Source organism: Neolamprologus brichardi, chromosome 14 (assembly GCF_056152115.1).
Source record: "Neolamprologus brichardi isolate AB-2024 chromosome 14, ASM5615211v1, whole genome shotgun sequence".
NCBI classification, from domain to species: Eukaryota; Metazoa; Chordata; class Actinopteri; order Cichliformes; family Cichlidae; genus Neolamprologus; species Neolamprologus brichardi.
This window is the reverse complement of record NC_142117.1, coordinates 18,720,000-18,742,492: the sequence shown is the minus strand read 5'-3', so window position 1 is coordinate 18,742,492 and position 22,493 is coordinate 18,720,000. Positions and strand designations below refer to the sequence as shown.

The 22,493-nt window shown below is 39.2% G+C and overlaps 1 protein-coding gene across 3 annotated transcripts in view; it reads right to left on the bottom strand.

Annotated features, from left to right (window-relative positions):
• Positions 1 to 6,754: 6,754 nt before the first annotated feature.
• The window catches only part of dync2h1 (dynein cytoplasmic 2 heavy chain 1), a 123,340-nt gene continuing 107,601 nt past the window's right edge, over positions 6,755 to 22,493 (bottom strand). For all 3 annotated transcript variants that reach the window (XM_087850941.1, XM_087850940.1, XM_087850942.1), the window contains exons 91-96: positions 22,221 to 22,322; positions 16,213 to 16,302; positions 10,452 to 10,561; positions 10,276 to 10,357; positions 9,043 to 9,159; positions 6,755 to 7,413 (exon numbers count right to left, since the gene is read on the bottom strand). In XM_087850941.1, the coding sequence (XP_087707067.1) occupies positions 7,252 to 7,413; positions 9,043 to 9,159; positions 10,276 to 10,357; positions 10,452 to 10,561; positions 16,213 to 16,302; positions 22,221 to 22,322 (663 nt within the window). In that variant the 3' untranslated portion in view covers positions 6,755 to 7,251. The remainder of the gene's footprint in view (positions 7,414 to 9,042; positions 9,160 to 10,275; positions 10,358 to 10,451; positions 10,562 to 16,212; positions 16,303 to 22,220; positions 22,323 to 22,493) is intronic.

The window sequence follows — 22,493 nt, the reverse complement described above, 5'->3', positions numbered from 1 at the left end:
CTTTTGTTGTTTTGAATAGGTACAAAATAATACCCTGGTGCTAAGTGCTCTTAGCAACAGCCTGGGTCATCTATTGAGTACATGCATTTCATAAAAATGTCTTTACAACCACAATAATTTTGGCCATAATGACCACTACATAGCCCACTGTAGCTGACTTTAGACGGATGCTGGGCAAAGTGCAAAAACCTCCAACCCATATTTTTAAGCTCCTGTGCAAATAGCCGTCAGAACAAAAGATAGTTGGACATTTGCTCTGAAAGCTATTTGGAAAACGAATGTGACTTTTTTCTATTTTGTAAGAGGAACTGGCTCAGGCAACATTTTAAAACACTGATCGAAGGAAACCACAAGATACTTTAAAAAAAAAATTGATAAAGGATTTTCTGGGTAAGGTAAAGTAATTTATCTTTGCGGGCTTCCTTAGATAAGACCAAACTAAGCTATGACTTATACGTATATAAGTAAGCTAAGTCTGATATAGAAGCTAAGCTTTTAAAGGACTGTCAAATAGAGCCAATACCTTATAGAAAAAATTTTATTTCTGGAGCAGAACGCCCCTCGAACTATCCTTATTTTAAATTGTTTGGATCACAGTAATATACTGCACAGTGGTGTGGTTGTTACCAGTGTTGCTAACCAAAAGGTTTTGGTTTTGAATCCTGGGTGGAGTTTGCATGTTCTGCCTGCACCTGTGTGTAATCTGGCTTCTCACCACAGTGGCTAGGTAAGTAAGAAAGTAAGGTTTATTTTTAAAGTACCTTTTACAAAAAGTGGTCAAAAAGCGTTGTACACAAAATGGAGTGAAACTAAATAAGAAAACATTAAATAACATAAAAACAATTATGATTCAGAACAAATTCAATTAGAAAAAGAAACAACCAAAAAACTCTGCTGTCTCTGTGCTGGCCCTGCTACAGACTGACTACACCCCACCCCACGCCCCAGGACCTCTGGGATAGGCTCCAGCCCCTTAATTGGTGACCCTCAATTGAATTAGTAGGGAAAAAATTGGGTGGATGGATGCATCAGAGTGCATCAGAGTTAAAATGTGCCATAGACACCTTGGGGGTGAGGTTGGGTGAGGGCTGAGCTACCACTGCCAGAGTTTCTGAAAGTTTTCTGTGCTGCCTAGAAATCAGGATGCAGTCCCCAGTGCTGCTTACTGATCACACAGCGATACTTCCCAAAATCAAATCATTTAAGTTTAAATCCCTTGAGTTATTCACAGAGAGTAAAACGAACCAAAGAGGTGGGCCTCTGAAATTTCCCCCTGTATTAACAGAGGGCAGAAATCATTCATGGGTCCAAACTGCAGTCAGTGTGTGAGACATTACATTGTTTACACTGAAGCCAAGAGCAGAGTAAATGTTTTTCATGTCATTCTTTTTATTTTTTCACAAGTATTGAGTATTTTCTATGTACATTTTATGACAGAGCAGACTCAAAATGATGATTTTCTTCCTGAACAGTTAATCAATAATCTATGCTGCTCACATTGTTAATACGAACCACAGAGTGATTGCAGGTCGCTTCTTGGTTCCCGTCCCCTCTGTGGACTTGTGCATGTAGCTCAAAACCTTTGATCATATGGATTGTCTGCAATGCACAAACTGTACAACTGAGAAAGCAATTTTTCCTCATGTTATTTTTTCTAGCATACATGCATATATGTGCACTTCATATGTATAAAAATTAGCAACCTGACTGGTCTGAGTTCAAGTCCACAGCTGTCAGTATTTTTACATGAGCTGGCTTTTAGTTTTGGCAAGATCTCACATAAAACATCAGAGGACAGTAGTTCATTTATGATTTACAGTTACACAAACTCATATCTCAATATCTCATTTTTTCAAGCTAGTTTACAACACTAAATTTTAACCTCCCTGGCACAGGTAACAAAGTCTCATACAAAACATGACCTAAAAAAAAAAAGAAATCTTTTGATCTGAGCCAGTTCAACCAGACAGTAGGTCTCAAATATTGTATCAGAGATTGCATGAGGTCTTCAAAGGAACCTAGTTAATACAATAATCTCATTAGTTTGCACAGAGGTCATTAATTCGAGTGAGAAAGGGGCAGCGACGTAAGAAGGGAGTGCAAAATTAGAAGTTGTAAAGAAAAAAAACTCAGAAGGTGAGGCAAAAAAAGGGAAAAGGTGATACCGCAGAGGGGAGAATAAGAGGTGTGAAGGAGGAAAAGATAAGTGCAAATGACAAGAGAACAAAGGAAAGTTGAGACTGAAGGCAGCAGAAGAGGAGAGGAGCAAGGAATAGAAGCGATTCAAAGCAAAAAGAGGGGAAAAAAAAGGGGAATGAAATCCCTCTTATGGGTGTTTGTGCCTCCTGAGAGGGTCACAGATTGAGGAGATGAGTGACCTTGTGGTCATCTGTCAGCCCCTCTGACTCTGCTGGAGGCAGGATATCTCTCCAGGGAAAGGACGCACTAAAACACACACACATGCACACACTTGAACTCATAAACCATTGTACAGTATACTGAGGAGAACATATGCATACTCCCACATTCTTACTCACACGTTTGCACAGGAACAAAACAAAAAGGATGAAATCATTTGGAGCACAACACAAAATACGTGTTGTGAGGCAACTGAAGGGAGACTGCACTCTTTGCAATGAACAAACAAGATCGCTTCATGTCACATCCTGAAGGCTTTCACTGTAAAAAACTGCTGCTGTCAACTTTTCTGTACTAGGCTGTCTCATACTGGTTCCCAGAGGTTTGTACACAGGCACAGTTTTACATATGTGACACTCACATGAGAGGAAAACATGTTTTCCTATAGATATTTTAAATGTAATATCGTGCACAGGCCAACAGACTACTTTTAAAAGACTTCAGACAGGGACAGGGATATCTGGCAGTAGTTAAAACTGCATCTCGTGCCCTTCAACAGCATGTAATCATGAAAACCATCAGCCTGCGGTCACCACTCAAAATGTATGTAGAAAACTGAACAGTGAACAATTTTCATTACTATTTTATACACATAAAAAAAACAAATGTAAAAAGGAAAATGTCTCTTTGAAAACGTCTGTTTCATGTTCTGTGCAGTCGCTCCAAAAATCAAATGGTTCTGCAGATTATCAAAGGAAATTACATTAGCTACAATACTGAACTTTTTTTTCCCTGCTATGATTACACCGTATTTGTTCTCAAGGCACGAGGCCAGAGCTTCTTTTACACATATATATATATATATATAGGATATATAAGATATATTTAAGATCACTTGGGCCTTAAACCTTTTCGCAGTGGGTCCCTTGCAATTATTTTAATGGGTTCTGGGGATCCTATGTTGTTATTAGGAGAGGAATGAAATGATCATCTTGGCTAAAGCAGCAGCTGACCACTAATACATTGTCTCATTATATCTTGTACTCTCATCTTGGATGGCAGCGCTGTGACAAGGAAAGGCCCATTACAAGAGGAAGCTAGCATGAGGTAAGTAGTGCTCTTCATAATGTGTGGGACAAAGACACAACCTTTGTAGTTTAGCCTCTGTAACACCACCATAGTGGATTGTAAATCAAACAATCAATATGTTACTAAAGGGCAGACTTTCCGCTTTAATTCAAAGGGTTTTAGAAGATTGTTTGCTTTGGGGTTTTTTTTATTTTTTGCACGAACTGTTGAAGAATTACAGACATTTGAATCTGCAGTCCCCCTTTTTTAGAAGTTCAAAATGAATGGGACAATGGACCAACAAGCTGTTTCTTGACCAGTTAATGTCAGATAGGTTTGATAATTTTAAAGGTCTGCAGAAGGGCAGGTCTGAACACCCAACAGATGCTCAAGAAAACTTGACCTTTGACCTTCACTGAGATTCTAACTGGTCCAAGATGTTTAGCAGATGAATCCATGGTATCAATTTCAAAATCCTAATCGCCTCGTTCTCGAGTTACCACTTCCACAAACTTGACTGTCCACCCCGTCTGCCCGCCCGCCGGCATGGTGACAACACCCCAGTCGGCATGTTTATGCTGAGGGATAAAAAAGGAAGTATCAAGCTCTCCAGGGCCAAAATAATAAAATACAACCTGACACACTATTTAATAACAAAAACTCAATATCCTACATAATCAATCAAAAACCACTATCTTTGGCTCCTCAGTCGGTAACACTGGAATTGAACAGATAACGGACAATTAACAGGTAACAACTGGCAGTATTTGTGATGAGGGGTGTGGCAGACCCAGTCTGAAACCAGTGGATCTGACACTATGATAAAATAGTACAAAGCATTAAATATGACAGTATTAAGGGATGTCTTTTCATATCACCAGGAATTTTAATATTGCATAAAGATACACAGACACAATATGTACAGCTGCAGAGCGTATAATATTTTTCAGCTGCTGTTGCCTTTGGGTCAATCGAACTTGCTCACTGCCAGGTAGATCCCATTTTTCCTCTCTTGCCTCCTTGCCAGTAGTGTTCGCATCTCTCTCCACACCTCCTCCATTTTGCTCTCCTGCAGTGTATTTTCTGCATGTTTCCATCCTGCTTGACTGTGTTGGCTTCTTCCTCTCACTTCCCACCCCTGAAGAAAACTCTCTGTTGAGTTTGGACACACTGAAGCGTTTCTGTTGTTGTTGTTTATTGGGAAAACAGCGCAGTGAGACTTCTGAATCAAATTGTGAAGCCCATGAAGGTTCCAGCCCCGTACTGCTTATTAAAATATGGCAAGTGCCCAATAAGGGAGTGTCCCTAACATTTTAAAATCTGGGAAGCAGATATTTTATCAACCTTGTTTTATGGCGAGCCAACACATGTTGGCCTGGTTAGCATGCTGAATGCTAAAAGTTAAAATACCATTCGACACACCGTGAAAGGAAGACTAAACGTAGACCAAACCCGACTCCAATCTGAGGAGGCCTGATTGTATATTTTACAGTATAGGAAAACAAATGACAAGGTCCTGTTCATTCCTGTTTATTTCCTCATGTTTATTTGGACGAAAAAGCCCCCCACAAGTGTTAGAGACATTATCAGACAGAAAACAAAATGTTTATGTCTCACATATGCACGGTTTACATAAGCATTATTGTATTGTTGCTTGAACAACACAGAAATTCCCCAAACACTTGTGGACGTCATGGAGGAAGCTCGGGAAGAATGGAGGGCAGGTCAAGACAAAGGCAAAGAAAAGGCCAAGATTTTTTTATTATTATTGAAAAGTGGGAGTTTTTTTAATGCTATGCGTGCACTAAACGTGGCAGTTTAGAAACGGATTACAATGCTTTGCTGAGGTAAATCAGAGGAATCTGCAGCGTGCCGCGTTTACATCATTGCTCTGACGTTTCACCGGATTACTCATGTAGTGTGGGTTTGTGATCAGAACTCCAAACAAACAACCTGCAAAGGCAGCTGCTGAACACCATCGCAGCAGGAGTTTTATCACAATAGTTTCTCAAACCTGGAATGCTAATTTGAGATAAAGACAAAACTCTGTAAACACATTACCTTGGAAACAAGCCCTTGGCAAAAGCCTTTTTTTTCTCCCCCCTCTGCTGCAATGCTGATGTTAATTTTCCACCGCTTCCTACAGGATTAGAAGTCATCAAAACGCGAGGAAGAGTTGTGAAACAGCGCTCACTGTTTTGAATCCAATTTCAACAATGTCTCATTTTTGAGCAGAGAGAAAATAATCAGCCTTTAGATTCCTGTTTTGACTTGTTACAGTGCAATCTAATGAAAACATTAAAGATCTTTATGCTGTTAAGGAAATACAGGACAAACTGGCAGAGTGTCCAGTACCGTAGCAGGTATAAACCTTTCTATAAGCTCCCTGTGTTTCACTCTCTCCCTCCCCTGTTGATTCCCCATAACTCACTCACTACTTGTCCTCACTCGCTCCATCCATCTTTCCCTTTAACCTGTCCTCCCAAACCCTGTCACCTTTGCCACACTCATTTTCCTGTTTCTCTTCAATTTTCTCGCCCAAGTTTTACGGCCCTTTTCTCGCTCTTTCCCGTCTCTGCATCATCACCTCCCTCTCTCCTCCTCTGCCTCCATCCTTCTGTCTGTCTCTCGCTCGCTCTCCCTCTCTGACCCAGAGGGCCATGTTTCGCTGAAATCCAATCCTCTCTCTTTTTTAAACCTGCTGTTCCATTTCACTCCCATTTTGTCACACTGCAGTGCACACACAATACCCGCTCCTCCCTAATTTCAACTCTCCTCTCCGTCTCCTCACACACACACACACAGATGTGATCACACTTTCATACACTCACATTAACAGACATTTGCGCAAAGGCATGAGAAAAATTGAAAAATTGAATGGTGGAGGGGGGGAAAAATTGTAATTAAGCCATCAATCAAGCTTGATGCTTATGATTGGATTCATACACAAGCGCCCATACACACCTTCCAAATCGCACGCCCACACTTGCAGCTCAGTGGCCATCCATCACAGCTTCACTGACTCCGTTCAACCTCAACTCAGAACCAATCACACAGAGGTTAGGGACTAACTTGTGCATGTGTGTGTATTTGCGTTACAGAAAGAGAACTGACACTGAAGTGCATCATGTCTGTAAAGCCCCTTTCAGCAGAGCTGTGGGAGAGGCAGAACACAGTGAACTGAGATCTGTACAGTTCACTGTCAAACAGTTCTGACTACTAATAGTATGTGACGGAGGGTCAGCGCCATGCTGAAACACCATGCACAAACACACACATCTCTTTTAGTACTTTAGCAATGTTATTCTATTAAAGGCAGGAAAGATGGTTTTTATTTTACCTTTATTTTGAATAAATACGTCCAAAAGTACAGCAGGGAATACAATGCCTATGCAAAAAACATTTTTTAACATGTAATAAACACAATTTTTTTGTGAGACTGGAAGCAGCAAGACTTACTGACAGTTTTAGTGTAGTAGTGTTTCTTGGGATCCAAATAATAATGCATGTATAGTTTATTAACAGTATCACCGCTGTTTGTCTTTTAGCTTTTTATTCAGTTTTAGTGTCGTAGCACAACCCGAGAAAGCATCAGTTATTCTTTCGTCCTGTTTTCCTTCACTCTGGTCCTTTCCCTTGTACTCTGTTATACAAATGATATGAAATAAAGTGTGTGTGTTTTAAAAGGTTTGGTCTATGAGCTAATGCGCTTCACTGAAAAATTACCCTGACATATCAGAGTGCTAACAATCCATCCGGTCAGATACTGAGCACAGAAAATCCCTTTTCTCTCTGTGAGTCCCGCCACAACCAGATCCCGTCCTCTTACTGCTGTTTGAGAAAAAGAGCCGCTCCACACTGTATCCACTGGTTGGGGTTTGCTCCACAGGGCAGAGAGATGTGCGTGACCACCTTCACCCTCTCAGAGCTGGTATAGAGAGGCAGACAGATACTCTCCTCTGCTGCAGTGCAGGCAGCAACAGAGTTCTAGGATGAAGTAGAAATTTAGTGTAGGAGCGTAAGTATGCACAAATAATAGTTACAGAGTTTCATGCTAAATGATTAAAAATGGACACATCTCACAAACGTGATAACAAATAAATGACAACTTTCTGCCACTGCAATGTAACCGATTAGATAGAACATATAAAACTTCAGTCACTGGTCAGTGAAGACCTGGTAAACTCTGGTCGCTAGGGAAAATGTGAATTCCTAGACCAGTTGGCGAGTGGTTGCTGGAACTTGCTGGCTGCCTCTAGGTTAAATCAGTCGCAAAGAGAGATCAAAGCAATCGCATTTCAGTGTAGCCTCTTTGCAACCAATCTCACAGCAACTACTCACCAACTAGTCGAAAGGTCTCAAGACCAGCCTGTAGAGCCCAGTCAACCTCTTAAGTCTGACATCATTAGCCATTTCTTAGCCCAGCAAAGATGGAGGATGAGGATTAACTTTTTTCCCCTCAATAAAAGTTCATGTGCAGGTCCCCCGATAGAGACAAATGCAATCACATGGTAAGAAGAAGACGCCAAAAACAGACCCAACTTCAGCAAGAGAAGACCTGAGACGATCCATCCACAACATGAGGTTAGACATTAATATGCTGCTGCATGGTTTGGATGACTTGCTATGAACAATTCCTAAACCTAAGCTTGACGTCCACACTGAAATTTTAGTCAGAGTGATTCTTTTCTGGAGCACTCATGGAGTCTGTGGGCTGTAGTTACGTGGAAGGGTTTTAAAAACTGACCATAAAGACATGATGCACATGAATAGTGCTAATAAAAAGCCAGAGAGGCCGACAATGACCACTAATTATTTTTAGGGACTGACAGAAAATTTTTAAGACCAATACTGATATTCGGTCTTTTACAAATATGGCAAACAGTCAAATGTTTTTTCCTTTTAGACACATAAAGCTTACACAAATTTCCCTGTTAATATTTGTCACATGTAGTTATTTATGAATTGTTACTAAAATAATTAACAATCCAAGTTAAAAAATAAACATGTCTCAATGCCAACACTGAAGCTGTATAGCGCCCTCTGTTGGACAAACTATGCAACATCAACACTGAAAAATGTTCTAATGCAGTTGAAAGACGATCCTCTCGTCTCTTCATTACTTTTTAAATGAGTATTTATCAGTTGTTACATGTTAGCAAATATCAGCCATATCAGTCAGATATTTGGCTGGGCTCTACCTGTGTGACTGAAGCCTAAACAGCAAAAAACTCACATTTGCACAAATCCCCAGAGCGTCCTTCAGACTTTGTGTAATTTTGATAAAAATTCATATTTCCACCATAATGCAACATCCCAGGTCAAAGAACAAGTACTTCATTAACTGAGTAGTCAACTGACATGAGAGCACCTGGCAACTGTTTAAAAAATGATCTAGTCATTTGTGTCACTTTTCAAATAAAATTGCAAACAATTGCTGCCAAAACCCTAAAATGTAAACAAAAAGAATTCTGTTTTATACAATTTATTAGCTTAAACTGTACATGTTTGGGTTTTGAAAGACGACATTGCTGTGGGCTTTGGAACAAAACATTTAAGATGATTACTGTCAGGTGCTGCACAGTGTGGTTTTCTCTTTTAAGAACACGTGCATACCTGTGGAACCCAGGCCATGTAGCACGTTGGGACAGCTGACACGCTGGTAGAATCATGCTGGTTCTCACAAAGATGGACACCATCAAAACTGCAACCCTCCAACTGGAGACCTCCAATCTACAAAGAAAATGCAAATGATAAGATGAACAAGAGAAACAGACACGCGAAAATGGAACAACAGCTACTCTGTGACTTAAACGCTGAACACTGGTGGGAGCCCTTCCCAGATTAACTAGCATGCTACATACTACATGAAAGAGACATCAAGTGAAGTCAGTCCAGTGACTCAGGGATTTTCCACAGTAGGACAGACAATAAAGGGAACTCTGGCATCAAATCAGACACACACATACAAGTACTAAATCACCATAATCTGGGAAAGAAAAACCCAGAGAGTGAGAGCAAGACACAAATCCAGAAAATGTTTTTACATATTGTGTGTGTGTGTGTGTGTGTGTGTGTGTGTGTGTGTGTGTGTGTGTGAGAGAGAGAGAGCTCATTGCTTCACAACAATTATATCCTTTCACTTTCTCTGTCAGACGTCTGAGTGTTTTCCCCTTCCCTCCCTGCAGCTGCAGCCTCTTTGTCAGCACCAACACCCTTTCCTTCTCTCTTTGTGTATTTTAACTAAGCGCATGTCAAACTGTGCCAATTTTTATTGGCATGAAAGTAATAGAAGTATTGCCTCAAAGTATTATATTAAAGACAGTCATATCACCCTTAAATCAGAACATAAAATGAATAACTGATGGCTGAGAGGAGTGCTGCACAGTTCTGTTTGGTCAGAAAGGACTAGAATTACACAATATATCCAAAACGCACCAGAGACCTGAGCTGGCTGCTGTCAGCAGCGGCCTTGTCCTTAATAAAGGCTTTACTCACACCAGGGGGATCTTTGCTGTGCCCGAGCACATTTCCAAAAGTGCAGTTTGGGTTAGCTGAGTGATCCCCATGTACCAAGATCAGGCATAATTCTGGGTAACATACCCTTCTTAAAGAGTTGAGTTCTGGCACAATGGCTAATTCTTTGCTTTTCTTTTACCCCCAGTTTCTCCTTTTTCTTCAGTCGTGTAACTCCTGCCTCCTTATCTGCATCTGTATCTATTCTTGCTGTTTTCTCCTCCAATAATTATCACTCAGCCAGTGTACTTTGGTTATAACACTTGTATTCTTCTGTAGATGGAGGTGAGGATCTGATGTTTGCATGCATGAGCAGTAGATGACTGGCTTTACCTTTACTTGTAGTTTTGCTTGTGCAATTGGACTCCTCCATGACGAAACAAACACCAAACTATCCATAGAACAGGACATGGTCCTTAAAAAAAGCAAAGTGAATATACGTATTTTTAACATTGATATATACACTTATTCAATCCCCTATGAAGGTGTCCAGTGTGTGTGTGTGTTACCTGGCAGTTTCCTGTCTCAAAGCATTAAGAAAGGTATCAGGGTGAAATAGCTCAGATAGATCTAGGATGTCTGACAGGAGTGCCTGTCTATTTGCACGTTCCACCCAGCTCTGTATGAAAAGAAAGACAGACAAACAGAAACAGAGAGACGTGTAGATGCAAAGATTAATGAGCCAAATACTTTGCAAATTACAAATAAAGACTCAAAGCCAACACATAATGCAGGCATAAAATCTGTTACACAAAGGCGTCACACAGTTTTATGTCACATGGAAATATGACACAGATTTGAATTCTAAAAACGTGTTTACGTTCCATGCTTGTGTTGAGCTTCTCATAAAATAAAACATACAGTTAGATCCATGTGCTTTTGGGGTTTTTTTTGTGTGTGTACCAGAGCTTATTCTAGTTTCAGTTAAATTATGACTATTGGCTTAAAGTGTAGCACAGCTTTAATTGGAGGGGTTGAACAAAAAAAACAACAAACACAAACAAAAAGTGCATGAACCACAGCAGGTGTCTTTATCAACAGAGGCTCAGATGTAATTGGATACATAATTATAAAGCTGATTTATGGCCAAGTGTGGGCTACATTTTTTCATAAATTAGGTAGGTCAGAGGTCCGGATATAAGCTGAAGAGTGGAAGCTGTTTGGGTTAATCCAAAATATGCTGTCAAAGGAGCACTCACTGCAGGAGGAACAGGCCGTCCTCAGGCTACATAAACTAAACAAATCCAACAGAGAGGTAGCAGGGACTATAGGAGTGGTCAGATCAAGAATTGAGTGCATTTGGGACACACCGGTGAGCACCGCAACATAAAAAGGTTTAGACATCCACTGAAGATAACAGTGCCAGATGACCACAGGGTCCTTTCCTATGAAAAAAACCCTTTAGAACATTCAGCCGAGTGGAAGGACAGTCTCCAGGAGGGGACATATCATTATCCAGGTCTACCATAAAGAGAAGCATATTCATTCCAAGATGCAAACCAGTCACCAACCTCAAAAACAGAAAGAAGGAACCCAGAGCTCACTGATGAAAGAAAAAGGCACAGAGATGGGTCTGAACAGCTTAGCTACACCACATCACGGTAACACAGCGTAGGACTTTATTTATTTAAAAACTGCATTTTATATTTGTTTGAGTCGTCTTTCTCTAATATTAAAGCTTGTTGTGATGATCTGTAACAGGTGAATGTGACAAATATGAAAAAAATAAACAAAGCGAAAGAAAACGAAGAAATCAGGAAGGAGGCAAATAGTTGTTTTCATGGCAATGCACAGATGGATCCAAAACATACTGTAAAAACAATCCATCAGGTTTTGAAAAGTAAATTAGCGGAATATTCTGCAGAGTTAATCACCTGGTCTGAGTCGATCAACAACAACTGAATGGAGCAGCAGTAATGGCCAAAAACACACACACACACAGCAGGAAAACCATTATTTGGGGAGGGCCACGAGTGCCACACTTCAGGGGATCATTTTAAAGAAAAGGATTTTTACAAAGTATTTATTAATATGTTGATTTGTCCAATTACATATTGAACCCCTAAAAACACCGAACTGTTCAGAAAAACATTTCAGCTAATATTTTTATTCAAACCTTTAAATAAAAGGTGAAAGGTTGAGATTCAAACTCATATTCATCATGTAACTGTAACTTGACCACATTTTGGTGAACAGCTACAATAATAAGTAACGTCACAGTCCAAAAACACATGGACCCAGCATGTATCTTTCAGTGGAATGGTTCCTAAATTGGACAGAGTAATTTTTGTCTCAGTTATTGTGTATTTGTAAATTGAAGCCCAAAGGGTTACAAAGGGAGAGAATAAAATGCACAGCCTAATGTGGCTAATAGACCATTTAATGCCTCACCTTTTTATCACCGCATCAACAAGCTGATAAAACTGGAACACCAATTATGCACTAATGGGAACATAATACACATACAGACGCACGCCCACAAACCTTACAAAGCCCAACGCCATTTTATGAGCGCGTGGACAGTGTTAGTGGTGTGCATTTACTGAAGCACTATTCTGAGGTACAGTTTTAATGTACTTGATTAAGGTACTTCTATGTAATGCCATTTCTATTTCTATCCTTCTCTTTTAAGTAATGAGTATGTGTTTCAGCACTTTGTAAGAGAGTAATTAAATACAAAACAACGTGCAGTGCTGCTTTTCCCAAACTATATCTGTACAAGGTCTGCGCATGAGACCAAAAACCATGCAGAATATTTTCTACAGCAATTTCTTAACTGTATTTATAATCAAGTATTAAGATTTAAAAATAATCTTTAAAAATAATCCTGGAAACACTCCCAGATTCTTGGGTTTTGTGCAAAAACAGTAAAATAAAATAAATGCTTAACCCAGACAAACAGTGATGTTAAACATAATTCTTTGTGTAACTCTGCACAGATGGACTTGGAGCTTTGTTAGCCCCGTCCAATATGTTGATGCAGTCTGCTATATTCAGCAACATCTGCTTTGATTAGATGTCGGCCATCTATTGTGTCACAACAAAAAGGGATAAAAAAAAAAATATATAATTAAATTGTGTGGCAAGCAAAAATACTTTACTTTATTACTGGTAAATGCTGCAGAGCACAACTGTGCTTTTAAACTTTATAAATACAAACAATTATTTAAGCCTGATTGGCTTCAGCTCTAAGATTTAATGTCAACTGAAGAAAAATGCTGACAAATGGAGGCAGAATGAGCAAACATTTTATCTCTCCAATAGAGATCCAATCTCTTTTATTAATAGATTCACTTTTACCACAGAATCAGTCTGCACTGGCTTTAGAGATAAACTGAGATGAGCTTTATGTCAAGAAGAAATGTGCATAAATCCTAGCTTCACATACACACAAGTACACACTTGCAACCGGGCGCATGTGGGCACACATAATCAAAGCGAGGCATGCACCAAGAAAGATTTGGCGGCATTAATAATAAAGCGAACTGAGTTGTGCTGATGTTGCTCATGCTATTTGTGCGTATATACTGTATGTGTGCAAGCATTTGAGTGCTGTCAAGGTCGTCCTGTTCGTCTGGGTGCACTGCTGTGCTGTTGGCTTTTTATTCTTCAGCAGCTCCACACAGCTGCAGCTCTGGAAGAGTCCGCCTTTATAGCGCTGATTAGCTAATAGAATACAGACATGCTGCAAACAGAGATATCACTCAGTGCTGATGGGCAGAAACAGACAGTTAAGGACAGCGCAGCCTCTAGACAGACACATACTAAGACAGATGGAGTGCAGGTAGACAGGGAGGCAGACAGGGCAAAAAAAAGAGAAAAAACAAAAATTGAGTATCAGGCAGACATACACGCAAACAGATGGGTAGACAGGCAGGCCAGCAGACAGACAGAGGCAGGGAGGCTCGCCCACGCAGATAATGAAATGCATCCACACAGAAATAATTTCTGAACGTGAGGGTGTATGTGTGCATTCTAGTCTGCCAGAACATATTGAAGTACAGTCAGACACAGTTGAGCGGAGATAGAGAGGAATTTCCGCCAGAACCCTTATTTCCTGGCACCAACCTAAGGCTGACACTTCCCAGAACCTCCTGCTTTTATAGAATAATGCCCTTTTATTTATGTACCCCTATTGAAAACAACAAGAAATTTTCTGGCAGCATTTTAATAAACATTGCCTAGACCACCCTATATGTCATAACGTAAAATACCGCAAATTCAGCTTAAATGCCTCTTGTTGTTTTGAGATCCGTTTATAAAAAGTGGAATTCCACTTCATATTTTATGATCTCTGAAATGCGAGGTTCTCTTTAAATCCTTTGGAATTAAATTTTTTTAAAAAGAAATCTGTTAATATTCATCACTGCTGAATGACAAAGCTCTGGGTAGGATAAATGCATGATGAATTTAAATGGATCCCTCAAAGGCTGTTTAGAAAACTCTTATACTTCTTAAGTCTCCTTCCGTTGAGAGCAGCACTACAGAGGATTCTCAAGGCCATCTCAATTTTTAACTTAGGCAATCAGAAAATACCATGTTTTGTTGAGGACAAAGGTGCTCTTATAGTAGTGGGCTCTTGTGAATTTCAGCCCTTGAAGAAATAATTAAAACTAAATGATAACAACTGTTACACACTACGGTGCAAAGACTTTTTCTTTTGCTTCTATGGAGCCACAATTTCTTTTAATTTTTCAAAGTGATCTCAAGCAATAGTTCTTCACATTTTTTTGAAGGTCTTTCAGTGGTTTTCTTTGGACATTGGCTGCTTTTACGCTCAGTTTCACTCCAGTCCTTGTGCCTGACCATTTTCAGGGAAATGTTTGGGTTTCTTTTTGGTTGTCAAGCCACTTAAAACACTGAACTATTATTCATTCATGTGTAGAAAATTACACCTAACTTTAAGAGATAAACCTGTGCAATGAACCAACACATTATTTACAAAAGTGGAAAAGACAACACATATATTTGCACGAACAAGGTGATTCCAAAAGAACAATTAGCCAAAAACATGCCATATCTCGGAACGGTGTATAGAGTTTCGTTAAAAAGCCTGAGCAAACTGGGTAAGTAGAGTACAGGACTGTCACAGTCCTCTATTTCATCTGACCCTTCAGTTGATCCATCTACTGAAGCTTCATCAGAATTGTTCTCTGTGGAAGGGTAGCTATCAAGGAGCCATTCTTGAGGAAGGGAAACAGGGAGAAAATGCTGAGGTATGCTAAATTACTGGACTGAAAATCGGTGCCAATAGGTCTTTTGGAGTAATGGATCCAAATTTGAAATTTGGACAACAGAGAGTGTATATAGCCATTCATAATACATGATTGAAGCTCTGACATGGCTGTGGCTGTGGCGGGATCTTGCCAAAATTTAAAGTAATTATCAACACTGCAAACCACCATGCAATACTATCTGGAAAGCGTCTGATTGGCAACAGTTTCATTTTCGAGCATGATAATGATCCCAAACACACTGCCAGTGTAGTAAAAACATACCTGGAGAGTAGAAACACACAGTAGAACACTATCAGTCATGGACTGGCATTCCCAGAATACAGACTTCAACATTATTGAAGCAGTGTGGAATAATCTTTATAGAGAAGAGAACAAAAGGAAGCCAACATCCAAAGAAGAGCTTTGAATGTCCTTCAAGAAGCCTGGAGACCTATTCCAGAAGACTACTTAAAGAAATTACAAGAAAGCCTGCCTAAAGGTGTTCAGGCTGTGTTACAGGATAAAGGTGGCCATAACAAATACTGAGCTTTGTGCAAACTCTTTTTTTTTTGCCTTATGTACTGATTTTCCATATATTTTGGCACCCATTTCCCATTGTGGCATTAAGCCTCAAAACATTTGCACTTTTCCATCCATCCATTCTCTTCCTTTTATCCTTTTCAGGGTTGTGGGGGTGCTGGAGGCTATCCCAGCTGTCTTAGGGCGAGGGGCAGGGTACACCCAGTACAGGTCGTCAGTCTGTCACAGGGCTAACATATAGACACACACAACTATTCGCACTCACATTCACACGGGGCAATTTAGGGTTTTCAATTATACTAACTCCATGTCTTTGGACTGTGGGAGGAAACCACAGTATCTGGAGAGAACCCACGCACGAAGAATGCACTATATTTGTCATGTATTGCATAGCATGTTAATAGATGTTTGTCTACTTTTTATAAATATTCTTTTTGTGACTGTGGTGAAAAGCAGGTTCCTAAAGAAAGACAGCAGATTATGTCTTTTTGCTATACCATCCATCACATGTTACCTGTATGGCGAGGGCCCGTGTTACTACAGCTCTGAGGTACTGCATTGGCTCCTCTGGTCCCTCCCATTTATTCTGCCATGTTAAAGGACACTGAGACAAGAGGAAACAAGCACAGAGAACAAAGGTCAATGCAAGCAATAATAAAAGCAAAAATCACAAAAATGAGTATAAGCAAAAGAGTGATGTAAACCATGTTTTTTAAAAAACAAACAAAAAAAAATCCAAAACAAAACAGGAGTACTCTGCAGGTTTACTCTGCCACTATGTGAACCTGCCTCTATTTCCTTCTCCTAACCATGCTGGCAGCCAAGCCACAGTTAATCTGCAGGAGGACTGCAGCAACATCAGCCCCTGTCGAGTTGCCTTGACACGATTCAAAATACAAATTTAACAATATGTGTAAGTCACTGAAGGGCACGCTGCGCCCAGCTACATCCTCACTGTGGTCCAGCTAAAATGCAATCTATATTTAAGTTTCTGTGATGTCACTGGTGACATGTCCTCCTCAATTTCTGTCATGACATGCAAAAAAGTTAAAGCTGGGTGATACTGAGATAAATCTCAGGCACTATTTTGTATAGTGCCTGAGAATTCTGCTTCCTGAGAATAAATTCAGTAAAAATACTGAATATATTTGTGACTTGTCACAATGCTAAATCAAACTTCACAATTGAAAAATACTCTCGTGTACATAAACAGTGCTGTCTGTCTGTCTGTCTCCTGACGTAAGTAACTGTTGCAGATCCACAGACAGTCTTGTCCGTGCAGCAATATCTGTAATGTCTTAATTTGGAAGTCACAGACAAATGTAAAATGTTTGCAGGGTTGGGAAAGGAAAGCTTTCCTCAGGAGAAGAATGTTAACTCCTGAACACGTTAGGCCGTGTATGTTACCGTTAAACAGAGATCAAAGATTTGACTCACACACACATGCACAAACATGCACAGCAGGAGGCTGAGAATTGAGAATTTGGTGGTATTTAGGCATGAAAGCCATAATGGAAATAAAAGAGACTTTGCATGTCTCTCAGCTGCAGGTCAACCATTCACTCACTCTCCTGCTGCAGGGATGGGTGTGTGTATGTATGTGTGTGTGTTGCACTGAAGTGTCTCAGGAGGAAAAACATGCTGGTTTAAGTTAAGTCACTGCCATTTGTAGGGTACAAATAAGTGTAAAATGCTGTTTTAATTATTATTTTTTAACAAGATAAGGGTGGCAGAAAACAGAGACACAAACCAAATGTATACAGGAGCGCAATCAATATACACCGATCAGACATAACATCATAACCACCTACCTAATATTGTATTGGCACCCATTTTACTCAATTGAATCCTGGATGCTCAATTGATTGAAATCTGGGGAATTTAGAGGCCAAGTGTGCACCTCATACTTGTTGTTGCTGTGCTCTTCAAACCATTCCTGATCCATTTTTGCTTTGTGGCATGCCACATTATCCTGCTGAAAGAGGCCACAGCCATCAGGGATTACCTGATATGTTAATGAAAGTGTGTACAAGGTCTGCAACAATGCTTAGGTAGGTGGCAGGAGCCAAGGTTTCCTACCAGAACATTGCCCAAAGCAGCAAACTGCCTCTGCTGGCTTTCCTTTTTTCTGCATCCTGGTGCCAGGTGTTCCCCAAGCGAGCAGTGAACACACACCTGGGTCATGCACATGATATGCATCAGACCAGGCCAACTTCTTCCGTTTCTCCATGGTCTAGTTCTGATACTTATGTGCCATTGCTGGTGCTTTCAGCAGTGGATATGGGTCAGCATAAGCACCCCGACTGATACTGATACCACACACTAACAGAGCTAATGAAGAGAAAATCTGTCTTAATCACGTCACCTGTAAGTGGTCTTAACGTTATGCCTGATCAATGTATGTGTTGATAATATGTTGAATAACTACTTTTTGGTTACAAACCCAAGCTACTATGATGATGATTAGTATTGACCTGAGAATTACTACAAGTGGTACTGAAAATCTAACTGATACCAGAGATTACTTCACCTTTAATCAAAAAGCCATTTCCTCATCGGTCACCATGTCCTGATAATCATGCTCTTTCTATCAAATGAAGGTAGTGGTAACACTTTTTCTGTCTTGCAGCACTGCTTATGATTCTCATACAACCCAAGCCCCCCATCAGAAAGTAGGTAGTTTGGGTTCTTTCCAATCATGTAATTATTTTTTACTGCACAGCTGAGAGAAAGGGCAGCAGAGCTGATCCCCTCAGAACTGCGCCTGCTACACTTTTACATTATCAGAACCATAAATGGAACATTTTTCAAATGCATAAATCGCATCATCAGCTCATTCTAACCTTCTCTGATTTAAATGGGGTTAATTAGTAACAGTCGGTTATAATAGAAGCCCAAATGCAAAATGGCATTAATCCATGCGATCTGCTCATTGTATGCAACAGTATTTCCTGTAAAGACTTCAATTTATTTTATATTCTGTTTTGTTATAAAAGACACTAAATGCTCACTTAACTGTATCTGTTGTATGTAATTAGGATTTTTTCCAGTAATATTTAAAAAATTAATGTGTAATACAAATTCAAGGCCTTACCTTAAGAAGCACACGCTTTTATTTTACCAGTGCTATATCTGATCTCATATTTTAATTTTCTGCTTGTGTAAAAATGCTTCTGTTTGGTTCAATTTTCAGTGACATTTGTAGTAGTAGTAGTGCCCAGTTGCAACATAAGAACTTTAACAAAAAGAAAAGAAAAGAAAAACACAAAACACAGTGATTTTCTCAGCACCAAACCTGGCCACAGTGAGACAGAAAAACTCCTCAGTCAGGCTCATGGAGGACAGCCAACTGCCTTGAACTTTAGGTGTGAGGGAGGAATATCATTGTCTGTTTAGTTTGCCCCCCTGGAAACCTTGACTTTATATAGTCATAAATAACTGAAGCTGTACATACGTAATTACTTACTGCTTGGACAGTGATAAAGTTTCTTTAAATTACTGAGGTTTAAAATAATGTTAGAACCAAATATTATAGTCATGTACTGTAGCATTGCAGGGAGAATCACATTTAGGCCAATTCACTCAGGGGCTTCTTGTCAGTGATGTAAAAATACTGACAGCTAGGGTCACAGAAGTCATCAGGTGTTTGTTAAAAATTTAGCTGCCAGTAAATTCGATATATGCCGAGAATTTTGTGTTTCTGCAAAAGGTGCAGCAGGAAACATAACAGCTGCTGCTTTTTCTATGGTTCAACAACCTTTTTATACTCTAGGCAATATCTTTTCTGGCAAAACTCTGATTTAGTTGTCAAGAAATGCTCCCTCTCTGGGAGAAGCTTCACATCAGAGAGCTTCAAACAATATTGTGGGTCAAAATTAATGATCTTTTTTTAATATAAAAAAAGAAAAAAAGCTATGATAAAAAGCTATGATATTGAAAAAATTCTCCTGATCTATACAGCTAACAAAATGCATTTTTGTCTTTATCAAACAAGTAAAACACAGTATCTTGATTATGCATATTACAGAGAGAAAATCTTTAGACAGACCATAAAGGAAAAAGCTCAGAATAGGCTGAACAGAACTCTTATAAAACTTGTATAAAAACTGTGACTGCATCTGTTTCATATACAGCACTGAGGAGTTACATAGGTCAGTTAAAATGGACAACAAGGTATGTTCTTTTAGGAAAACAATGTACATAATGTTAAAGGTTAAACACTTAAAAGTGGAAATCAGACTTTTTTTTTTTTTTAAAAATAAAGTTTTTATTTAGACCATAGTGTGCTAAAAGCTGATGGACAGTGTTTTGGGGTTTTTTGTGATACAGAATTATAATTGAGATATAAATTAGATGTATTAGAGAATAAATTATAAAACAAATGGCTTTGTTTTGTTTTATACATTATATGTACAGTTCCCATTGATAACTGACTTAATTGTAATTACATATATTTTTAAACCACTAACATATTTTATTATTTGGAAATTCGGAATAGATTTTAAATATCAGAACATGATAAAAAGTCCAGTCTTTAGTAAGTCTTATAATAAGGTACACATAACCTGAGATGAACTACAAAGCATTACCCATTACACAGTGACATTTATTAAAACAAACAAACTACCCAAAATGTATAAGACGTGTGGAAAACGAAGTAGACCCTTCTTGTTTCAATAGCAATTAAGAGGGTAAGTACCAGCAAGGTGGTGATAAACCAATGCAGAGTGGTCATCAGCAAGTACGAACACCTCTATAAAAGCAAAGGTTCTGGCAGTTTGCTGGTCTGGAGCATGTTAAAAGAAACGTTTGTTGTTGCCCATCAATCTAGGAAGAGTTATAAGGCAATTCAAAAGAATTTAAAGTCTATCTATTGATAAAGATTATTCACAAGTGGAAAACATTCAAAATTGCTGCCAATCTTCCCATCAGTGAACATCTCAGCAACTTCCCCCAAAAATCAGACCGTGCAATGCTCAGGGAAACTGCAAAAGGGTTGGATCATAGATTCTATAGGTTTCAGAATATTATATGTAGTTCTTTGAATAGATGAGACCAAAGTGGAGATGTTTGGCCATAATTTTGTTTGGAGAAAATCATACACAATATATCGGCACAAACACTAACTGTCAAGAATTGTCACAGAAGGGCGATAATTTTAGCTTGTTCTGAAGCCACAGAACCTGTGCATATTGAAGTCATTGAGTTGACAGTCAAATCCTTTGTATACGAGTCAAATATGATGCCGTCTGTCTGACAGCTTAAGCTTGGCCAAATTGAGTCCTGAAACAGGTCAGTGATCCCAACCACAGCAGCAAACAGCAGCAGTTCCAGTCAAACTCCAAACCACAACAGGAAAGAAACACGTAAATCCCCGCAAATGTCAATGAACTGAAGCAACATCATAAAGAAGCATGTGCCAAAATTCCTCCACAATGATGTGAAATACTGATAACGCCAGAAGAAACAGAAACAGAAAAAGTTACTATTGCAGCTAAAAGTGGTTCTTTGGGCTACTGGATCACTGGGTGTTCCTTGTCTTACACACACCATTTCTAATTTTTGGCATAATTTTTGTTAAACAAGCAATGACACAATGAAATATGTTGCGAGCTGTTGTTTATCTGAAGTTGCATTTTCCTAATTTGCCTGGTAAGAACCACATGATCTTTTATTATGTCCTGATAATATAAAAACCTTAGAATAGACAGAGGGTGCACTTTACTTTTACCATAACTGCATATTAAAAGAAAAAGCTAGCAAGATAGAGAAAATGTAAGGAAATCAAAGATTGGAAAATGTGACAGATAAAGACTGGAGCTGGTCGAGAGGGCAACTGGGATAAGACTAAAAAAACCTGCTGATTAATACAAAAAGAGAGAGAAGGGAAGCAGTGAAACAGGAATTATGCCCAAGGCTTCTCTCTGGAGATTACACACAGAAGGAGTGAAAGGTTGGCTGTGTCTCTTCTTCTCTACCTCATAATATCCCCTTTGTCCCCAACTCAGCCTGAGGACATACAAGGATACATATTGTGTTTGCTACATGTCTACATGTCAGCTCTGTATACTGTGTATGGGCCTGTCCCTGTGGCCTTCATTTCACCACAGAATAAAAAGAATTGCAGTCCCCCTCAAAAACAATATGGTAAAAAGAAAGCTTTACTTTACATTGTCACTGTCACTGAAGACAGAGCTAACTGTGTATTTTATGGTAAGAGCTAGAAACCTTCAGCAGCATTGTAGAAAGATTTAAATTAAATGTGAGTTAAAAGATGCATTGCATACAGCATTTGGGACTCTGTGTGCATTTGTAATACTATCAGGGTAAGGCCTTCCATTTTATTTTCAGTTGTATTCCACATTTATTGCCATTTTACCATTTACCATTTATTGCACTAAGCCCCATTCAATAAATCATCATGAGAAACATTAAAACACTCTAGATAACACATGTACTCAAAAGCATAAAATAGCACATAGAGTGTTAGGGCTGAGTTTCTCTGTCTTTTGCCTGTCTTACCTCTTGATTTAGTAGGGCAGTGGCCAGTTTCTGGACTTCTGGAGTTAACAGTTGAGTCCCTCGGATAACCTTGCTCAGTGCAGCCAGGGACTGGTGTATACTCTGTGATGACACTTACAGTTTACATACAGTACATACTGTGCAAAAAAATAAATATAATAATAAATAAAATCATTAAAGTCATCAAAGTCATTAAAGGTATATGCTGTACACTCAAGCTCCAAATTACCATGACATTCATTCACATGATCCTGACCACAACTGTATGTTTCA